Source organism: Anomaloglossus baeobatrachus, chromosome 9, assembly GCF_048569485.1.
Source record: "Anomaloglossus baeobatrachus isolate aAnoBae1 chromosome 9, aAnoBae1.hap1, whole genome shotgun sequence".
In the NCBI taxonomy this organism is placed as follows: domain Eukaryota; kingdom Metazoa; phylum Chordata; class Amphibia; order Anura; family Aromobatidae; genus Anomaloglossus; species Anomaloglossus baeobatrachus.
Genome location: NC_134361.1, coordinates 48,180,185 through 48,190,147, shown reverse-complemented (window position 1 = coordinate 48,190,147; position 9,963 = coordinate 48,180,185). Strand labels below are relative to the sequence as shown.

The window sequence follows — 9,963 nt, the reverse complement described above, 5'->3', positions numbered from 1 at the left end:
TTTTTCACAAAAAAAATATCAGCAACATTTAAAGTAAAAAAATTAATTTATTTAAAAATAAAATCCTACAAAGAAGCAAAATTCACTCTGTCCAGCGATGACCGCAGTGTGGAGCCGTGCAGACATAGTACAGCCTCATGGCATCCTAGGAGGAAATCAGAAGTGTTAATTGTGCTTCATTTACTGGGAAATTGCAATATAAAGAGGGAGGACAAAGGGCAGATTTAAAGGAACACCAAGAAAAAAAACTAAATATTTAAACAGATAATTTTTCACTGTTTCATTGCAGCCATTTGGTAAATTTAAAAAAAAGATTTTTTTTTCTCATTAATGTACACGCTGCACCCCATCCCCCACCTTGACTTTCTAAAAAAACAAATGTACACATTTTTGCTAATTTTTTTAAACAAGAAAAACTGAGATATCACATGGTCATAAGTATTCAGACCCTTTGCTCAAGACACTCATATGTAAGTCACATGCTGTCCATGTCCTTGTGATCCTCCTTGAGATGGTTCTACTCCTTCATTGGAGTCCAGCTGTGTTTAATTAAACTGATAGGACTTGATTTGGAAAGGCGCACACCTGTCTATATAAGACCTCACAACATATGAGAATCATGAGGTCAAAGGAACTGCTCAAGGAGCTCAGACAGAATTTTGGCAAGGCACAGATCTGGCCAAGGTTACAAAATAATTTCTGCAGTACTCCAGGTGTTTAAGAGCACAGTGGCCTCCATAATCCTTAAATGAAAGAAGTTTGAGACCACCAGAACTCTGGCCATCCAGCCAAACTGAGCAATCGTGGGAGAAGAGCCTTGGTGAGAGAGGTAAAGAAGAACACCAAGATCACTGTGCCTGAGCTCCAGAGATGCAGTAGGAGACCGGAGAAATTTGCACAAAGTCATCTATCACTGCAGCCCTCCACCAGTCGGGCCTTTATGGCAGAGTAGCCCAATGGAAGCCTCTCCTCAGTGCAAGACATATGAAGGCCCGCATAGAGTTTGCAAAAAAACACATGAAGGACTCAGACTATGAGAAATAAGATTCTCTGGTCTGATGAGACAAAGATAGAACTTTTTGGAGATCATTCTAAGCGGTATGTGTGGATAAAACCAGGCACTGCTTATCACCTGCCCAATACAATCCCAACAGTGAAACATGGTGGTGGCAGCATCATGCTATGGGGGTATTTTTCAGCTGCAGGGACACGACGACTGGTTGCAATTGAAGGAAAGATTAATGCGGCTAAGTACAGAGATATCCTGGAAGAAAACCTCTTCCAGAGTGCCCTGGACCTCAGACGTGGCCGAAGGTTCACCTTCCAACAAGAGAATGACTAAGCACACAGCTAAAATATCAAAGGAGTGGCTTCAGAACAACTCTGACCATTCTTGACTGGCCCAGCCATAGCCCTGACCTAAACCCAATTGAGCATCTCTGGAGAGACCTGAAAATGGCTGTCCACCAATGTTCACCATCCAACCTGACGGAACTGGAGAGGATCTGCAAGGAAGAATGGCCGAGGATCCCCAAATCCAGGTGTGAAAAACTTGTTGCATCATTCCCAAGAACGGCTGTACTAGCTGAAAAAGGAGGGTGCTTCTAATCAATACTGAGCAAAGGGGCTGAATACTTATGACCATGTGATATTTCAGTTTTTCTTGTTTAATAAACTTGCAAAAATGTCTACATTTCTCTTTTTTTCTGTCAAGATGAGGGATGGGGTGTACATTAACGAGAAAATAATGTTTTTTTTTTAATTTACCAGATGGCCGCAATGAAACAAATGAAAAATGTAAAGGGGTCTGAAGGGTTTAAACACCATTCCTATCTAAAAGCGATACCCTATTGATAGCATATGTCCTCGCTTTATGATTGAGGGGGTCCGACCTCAAGGGATCTAGAATCAATACTGGTGTTAATGAGAAAACTACAGCATAGGCCCATATAATTAAGTGAAACCCTGCTGCGGGTGGCTGGGAACTGCTGTGCAGGAACGGTGAGGATCAGTCCCCATGAATCAAAGTGATGGCATCATTCAATGTTACAGTATATATAAACAAAAAAAAAAATGTATATAGTGTACCTCAGCTCGAGCACTGTGAGACTGGAAGAACACCGCTTCTTTGTGTCCACACCTGGAAAAGAGAGAATAAGGTAAAGCAAATCGGGAAAAGAAGAGTTTACAGCAAATGATTGGAGTGGAGTGGATTTCTGGAGATCACTTACTTTGCGCAGGGATGATCCTCTGTACGAGGCAGAGTGGGGTCTTGAGACACATCTGCGATGATCTGAGTCAGCTCACTGGGGAAGACAGACAAGACAGTCAGCGACGGAAGAGATGGCATCAAGTAGTGACCCCAGAGGTTGTAAGCCGGGATCACAGGTCCAGGAAACAGACCAAGCTGAGATCGGAACAGGCAGATAAATATAATGCTATGGAATGGTTTGCTCTAAGCTTATTTGTCTAATGTTTTACTACTTTTGCATAGCCAGAGCTGTTGTGAATGTCAGTTATGCTTTTGCTGCTGTGAGGCTCCCTCTTGTGGCCAGGAATGGTTTGGACAGAGACCAGGTGAGCTGGAGCAATGGGCGTTTCCATTGCTAACTCTCTGCCTATTTAAACCTTGGTCTGCTAGCATTCTGGGCCGCATGTCATTTGTTGTTTAGTTTTGCAGCCGTCTCATCCTGCTCCGGACCACATCTACCCCAGATAAGTGCTTGGATCTTTCTTATGTTGTTTGGTTCTTTTTGCTCTTATCTGAGTTTGTCATTTACTGTGGTTATTGTCAGTTTATTTGCATGCAGGGATCTTCCCTCTCAGTTGCTTAGCTGGGAAGCTCCCTGCAGCTAATGTTGGAGTATTGCTCCTATAGGTCCATGTGTTTGTTGCTTCTTGAATTTGTAATGGTTCCTGCTTTCTGTTCATTGGTATGACAAGAGCGCCTGGTATAGGACGGAGTTCAGATCTAGTGATCTGAGGGTTTTTTTGTACTATCAGGAATTTGGATTTTTGTAGGGTTTTTCTCTGGCCACCATTAGCCCCTTTTCTATCCTGTCCTATTTAGTCAGTGGTGCCTCACCTTTGCTAATCCTATCATCTATCTGTGTATTGTGTTTTCCTATAACACCGCAGTCTTTGAATGGGGGGGCTTGCTATACCTTTACAGTCTAATTCTGAGTTATTCATCTTTCCTACCTTTAGGATAGCTAGTTCTCCGGCTGGGTTCGCGGTGCACAGGATGTTAGTTCACTCCTCAGCTACTTCTAGTGTTGATGGTTAGTAAGAGGATGGCGGGCGGATTAGTTGCCAATGCTCTTGTCACCTTTTTACCAATGATTTATGGTGATCTTCCATGGGTCCAGATCATAACAGAGCTTTTTGATGAAAAATTGAAAGAAGGACTTTGTAAAAGTTTTTTAACGGGGTTCTCCAAGAATGTAATAAAATAGTCCCCCATCGCATAATTCAAACAGCAGCTGGTCCTAATTGTGTCAGGACAGGCTGCAGTCTGGACGAACAACTCCAGAGACCTGCGTCTCAACTGACAGCTGTATGGTAAGCACACATACCAGCACTGCCAGAAAGGTGTGACAACAGAAGACATCTTCCTATCATGGCTTACTGAGCACAAAGGTTTCTTTTTCTACAGCCTTGGTCTTGTGCTCAGCAGAGGAGATGACATACCTCTCCTGAGCTCACAATGTTAGGCCGGCGTCACAGTTGCAAGTGACTCACATTGCATCAACCTAACGGGTGGAGTCGGCTGTCAATCAACATGTCAGCCGTCCCACCCCGTCTACAGAATGGAGTGGATGAGAAGCAGCCACTCTGCTGATGTGCCGGTCAGCTGCATGTATTTCTATGCAGCTGAGACGCTCCTGTCGGGAGAGTAGCCGGCCGAGCAGGGTGACGCGATGCAAGTCAATCACAAGTGTGACTCTGGCCTTATACTGTGCTTATGATACGCCTCCTGTCACGGTTAAGACACAGGTCTCAGGAGCTGGCTTTCTTTAAATTGCAGCCTTTCCTGACAACTAGGCAAAGCTGATATCTGAATTATGTAATTGGGGCCATTTTTACATTTTGGAATACCCCTTTAACTGCAATTTCTAGCACTCATCAACTGGTTAAAAAAAAGTGTTTTGAAAGCAGTTATCCGTATACTCACTCCACTTCATGCGTGATCTTATTCACATATATACAGCTGTTATCGGCCTCTTGCTGGTAGTCACAGTTTCGACACTGGAAATAAACGTTCAATGATGTCAAAAAAGGTGAAGACGCTCAATTATACACACAGTAAAGTATTCCTGTCATGAAAGGGTTACTCCTATCCATGTAAAGGCTGATAGCAAATCCTAGTATTGTACTAATGTTCATGGGGGGTGTCTGAGCTCATACGTCCCACATATTTCTGGAGGATGCATCTGTCACAGCACCACATCCACCTGCATAAGCCACTTATAGCCCCCCACCCCCGACCCTGCCAGAAACTGAATTCAACCCTATTCACATGACTAAGGCTATGTGCAAACTGTTTTTCGGGTGCGTTTTTGGGCTCAAAACGGCATCACTTTGCTTCCCCAGCAAAGCCTATGACTTTTCATTTTTGCTGTCCGCACACAACTTTTTTTTTTAGCTGTGTTTGAGCAAAAAAAAAAAAAATGGACATTACAATTCTTTCCTGCGTTTTTCACCTATACAATGCGTTAGAAAAACTCAGCAAAAACACACAAAAACGCGGTAAACACACACATGCAGTAATAACGCTGTGTGCGCACACAGCCTTAAGCAGCGTTGCACTGTTGCTGGGTCCCCTGTACAGTTATCTGCCTGCACAGGGGCAATTCCAAAATACCTGCTACATGTATTCTGCCGATTACAGACTTACAGCATCTGAACACAGAAGACTCAGGCTAAGTTCACATTTCCGCTAAACTGTATCAGTCACAATCCGCTGCTCTTGTAAACAACGGAATCCGTTTAGCGGATTCCGTTGCTCCCATAGACTTGTATGAGCAGCGGATTGTGACTGATGATGCTGCGTTGCACCCTCCGCCCGACTGATCAGTCGTGGAACGACTGACCGCCGGGCGGGAGGAACGCAGCATGTAACGTTTTTTGAGCAGCGCGATCCGTCGGATTGCGCTGCGCATGCTCTCTGGCTCCTTGCACATGTAACCAGCTTTGGTTGGTTACCCGATATTTACCCTGGTTACGGTGCAATGAGCCAGCGCTAAGCGGTGTAGGCCCGTAACCAAGGTAAATATCGGGTAACCAAGGTAAACATCGGGTGCTTTGTTGTTACCCGATATTTAGTCTGATTATGTGTGCAGGGAGGCCGACACTTCCCCGCTCGGCCACGCCCCCTCCCGCACTCCGCACATGTGTGTACACACACACACCTGTCCCCAGCCATGCAGACAAGCACTGCCACTGACACCCTCGCCTGGCCCCGCCCCCCGCTCGGCTCCGCCCCCTCCCGTATTCAGCATGTGTATACACACACACACACACCTGTCCTGCAGTCCCTGCGGCACTGACGTCCTCAGTGCCACGGTCCCGCTCGGCTCCCCCCCCCACCCCGAACTCCGCCCCCCGCACACAACGGAATTCTGTTCTTTGTCATCCGTTGTACAGCGCATCAGTCACATGCGTCAAGCGACGCATACAAAACAACGGAAATGTGAACTTAGCCTAAGACGTGTGTAGGTGTTCATGAGCGTCTCACATGTGGAGGACTGCGACTGTGCGCTGCGCAAACACATTCATCTACTACAAGAATCAGTCTCCGGCTTTCTGTTGTGGAATTTGCCATTTGTAGCAGGTCAGCAAATGCAAATAAAAGCTCCCAGGAAGCGCCCCGCCCCCTACCCCGCGACCCCAAGGAAGCGACCCGCCCCCTACCCCGCGACCACCAAGGAAGCGCCCCGCCCCCTACCCCGCGACCCCCAAGGAAGCGACCAGCCCCCTACCCCGCGACCCCCAAGGAAGCGACCAGCCCCCTACCCCGCGACCCCCAAGGAAGCGACCAGCCCCCTACCCCGCGACCCCCAAGGAATCGACCCGCCCCCTACCCCGCGACCCCCAAGGAAGCGCCCCGCCCCCTACCCCGCGACCACAAGAAAGCGCCCCGCCCCCTACCCCAAGGAAGCGCCCTGCCCCCCCACCCCGCGACCCCAAGGAAGCGCCCCGCACCCTACCCCGCGACCCCAAGGAAGAGCCCCGCACCCTACCCCGCGACCCCAAGGAAGCGCCCCGCACCCTACCCCGCGACCCCAAGGAAGCGCCCCGCTCCCTACCCCGCGACCCCAAGGAAGCGCCCCGCACCCTACCCCGCGACCCCAAGGAAGCATCCCCTCCCTACCCCAAGGAGGCACCCCACCCCCCACACCGCAACCCCAAGGAAGCGCCGCGCCCCCTACCCCACGACCCCAAGGAAGCACCTCGCCCCCTACCCCACGACCCCAAGGAAGCACCTCGCCCCCTACCCCTCAACCACAAGGAAGCGCCCCGCCCCCACCCCACGATCACAAGGAAGCGCCCCGCCCCCTACCCCAAGGAAACGCCCCACCCCCTACACCGTGAGTACATGGAAGCGCCCCGCCCCCTACCCCGTGACCCCAAAGTAGTACCCCCTCCCTACCCTAAGGTAGCGCCCCACCTCCTACACCGCGACCCCAAAGAAGCGCCTTGCCCCCTACACCGCAACCACAGCATGTAATACTGGGATGTGATAACGTGTGTACGTGTCAGCACGTCTCCAGAGGATTATACAACTTACCGCATAAAGGAGAATCCGATTCTCTTTGTCTTCTTTAGGATATAACATGTTGTTACTAAAGAAAAATAATATAAGAAGTTGTAAAAGCTTTAATGATAGAAGCAGCGCAGTCACGTTACAGTGTTCAGTCTCCACGTGTACAGACCCCACTGTACCTCGCAGAGGGGCGGCCGCTCAGGTACACAATGATGGTGCATGGGAGTCGTATGTAATCCTAAAGTGCATGCCTACAGTCAGGCAGGGAGGAGGGGGTCTGGAGGGGTATGATTGGCAGACGAGGAGCCTTGTTTATATGGAGAACACAAGACCACACACAGGGGCTCCTTTTATAAACCCCAATTTTTAAACATTATCCAAAATGATAAACACAGTACCGTCCCCTTAGAGGGGTGTTCCAGTTTCAGAAAACATTGCCCAGATTCAGCACTAAGTCTCGACAGCTGATGATAGTATATTGTCTGCAGCGCTGACATGACATTGACAGCACTGCAGACAATCACTAAGCGCAGCAGCTTGTGCCAGCAACTCAGGCAGGGACTCCCTGTAACTTATCATGAATCCTGTTGTCCACAGTATAGGATCAGTGGAGGAGGGGGAAATATATGTATATAATACACATATCCCAGCTTCCAGGGCCCTTTAAGGAGGGAAGGTCAGGAGTGGAGAAGCCCTTTAAGCCTCATTATCACACACACTATGAGCTGCGGTACTGGCTCACTGACGGCCATGCCTTATGTCTCCCGCGCTCACCATTCCTGACAGAACCGGATCCCTACGAACCCCTGCTCGTAAGTCCCGTCCGCCTCCATCCCGTGCTCCGGAAGTAGTGGTAACATGACTACACTTGCCGCTACGCGCGTCCGCAATCCAACCAATCAACGCCTTTCTGTGGCTGCGCCGGCGCGATAACGCTCACTTTTATCTAAACCGCCCCCTATGGACACGCCCAATATGTAAATACAACCATGCCTCGTTCTGGAATAAACGTAAAACCCGGCCCACTACAAGGCTGACGTCATCCCAGGTAGTCTCTGTCGCCACGAGTGTGCTTCCGCCATTTTGTTGGTGGGATCAGGAGGTTTTTTTTGTTTCGTTTTCTTTGTTGTCCCCACTGTACTATTAACCCCTTATGCCCCTTGTGTAGGAAAATACAGTAGAAATTATAATTCCGTCCTTTATAATTATATATTATTATTATTATAATTCCGTCCTTTATAATTATATATTATTATTATAATTCCGTTTGGTTTTTTTTTAAATGATTTTTGCTGAGATTCAACTAAAATTAATTAACAAATAGTTGTTTTTGTTTTACTTTTATTTACATTTATTTAATATTTTTGATGTAATTGTTTTATCACCTCGCCCTACTCTTACATACATACGTGCATTTGTAAAAACCTCACATTTATTATATTGTTTTTTTTTTTATTTTACAGTCTCCCCGCTCACAAAATTACAAGTGACAGAAGACATCAAATAGACTTTAAAAAGAGATAAACAGGCAAAAAAAAAATAAAAATGTTCAAATGTAATTAGGAATGAGGCATTTTTTTATTATGTGTAAAACGCGTGAACCTCGTGCGCCATTTTGAAGAATCTGAAACTGAAAGAGAAACCGAACATCACAAGACAAGAAAAGGGAAAGTGACTTCTACCCCTTCCCCCCCACCCAAATGACGAATCGGGACCTAAGACATGAATTTGGAAGGCCAGAAAGTGCAGTGGGAACTGTATAACGGTGGAGCCTCGTGGGGGGTTTCCTTTACCCCCATCTGTTTTCCACTTGTTGTCGCTCTGGAACACAAAATTATATAAACTGGAAAAAAAATTTAATTTTGAGAATTTTGCACTACCTGAACCTTCCTGTAGATGGCGCTAAAGAACGCACTCATCCATCTCTATAGTTCCTAAAACCATTTTCCAATTATATACCTATATTAAAGGGATTGTCTGGACTTTAATATTGATTACCTGTCTATATAGGATACGTCATCAATGTCTGATTGGTGGGGAAGTCGGCGATACTGGTGGATATCAGAACTGCAATGGAATAGTGGCCACGGCCGGATACTGAGTATTCCCGGTAACGGAAACAGCTGATAGGCGGGGTGCCGCATGTCGCATCCCCTCCGATCAGACATGGATGACGTGTCCTAAGGATAGGCCATCAATGAAAAAATTCTGGACAACCCCAAGGAATAAAGATAAATTTTTGTACATTTTTTTTTAAAATTACTGTATGACAAATCTTGTGTTCTCAACTGGACCTGAACAAGCACATTGCAAAAAAATAAAAAATAAAAAAATAAACCAAACTATTTTTTTAAAATTTTAAAAACAATCCAGTACAAATTTTCTGTATTACTAACATTGGGAAACTTCCATCATATTTTTATGTTGAACCAAGTACACAAAGTAATAATGGCGGCAAAGCGGAATAAAACATTTTTAACATTATTTTGCATAAATATTAGCAATCACAGTATTTGTCGCTTAATGAGTTAACTTTTGATAAGTCCAAGTGGGCGTTATCAGATAGTTTTCACTGGGGGTGTGTCCTTTTTTCCTCTGTATGATGGTGACCAATCATAAGCAGGCAGCAGCACACTGGAGAATGAACACGCCCCCACCATAGCTCACAGCTGCTTTGACTGATGCTATGTTGGGGAACCATTACTGGTTCTCTTAAAGGGATATTTCCACCTTCATATATAGATATTGCTGGATACTTAGGGACTTTTGTCATTTACCGCTTCTTAAGATTTGTAGCTGTCCTTGAGATATTAATGCTTTTGTTTTGTTTACAGCTCATTGCCTTGGAGACTGATCACCACTGCCATCTATCTTGTAAGCGCTGCTCTGTAGATGGCCAGGTGTCACAACAAGGAAGTTTTTTACAAACACCTGTGCCGCCCCCACGTCAGTAGTCAGGCTGCTCGGGTCCGGATCCGCAGTGGCTCGAGGTTTTTTTCCGGACCCGGGGGTCGCGCGGACACTCAAATAAAAAGGGACGTATATGTACGGGGATTGTTGTAGATACTTCGTGACGCCAACCACGATCTGTGGTAATATAGAGTACCACGGCTGCTGTTGGGAGGCACCCGGGGGCGATGGAATGGCAGCTGGATGTTAACCCCTCCGTGGGTAGGGGTGGATGCCCCGGGGCTCAG

The 9,963-nt window shown here is 46.7% G+C and overlaps 1 protein-coding gene across 2 annotated transcripts; it reads right to left on the bottom strand.

Annotated features, from left to right (window-relative positions):
- Window positions 1–27: 27 nt before the first annotated feature.
- Window positions 28–7,644, bottom strand: POLR2I (RNA polymerase II subunit I). 2 transcript variants are annotated; one of them, XM_075322626.1, is made up of 6 exons: window positions 7,541–7,644; window positions 6,791–6,845; window positions 4,175–4,248; window positions 2,232–2,306; window positions 2,089–2,140; window positions 28–145 (listed from the first exon to the last, which is right to left on the bottom strand). In XM_075322626.1, exons 1-6 carry the CDS (start codon window positions 7,624–7,626, stop codon window positions 83–85), a joined length of 405 nt encoding a protein of 134 aa, XP_075178741.1. In that variant the 5' UTR covers window positions 7,627–7,644; the 3' UTR covers window positions 28–82. The 2 variants fall into 2 exon arrangements, with proteins under 2 accessions (XP_075178741.1, XP_075178742.1); XM_075322627.1 differs by having other exon boundaries at window positions 7,571–7,641.
- Window positions 7,645–9,963: the final 2,319 nt, after the last annotated feature.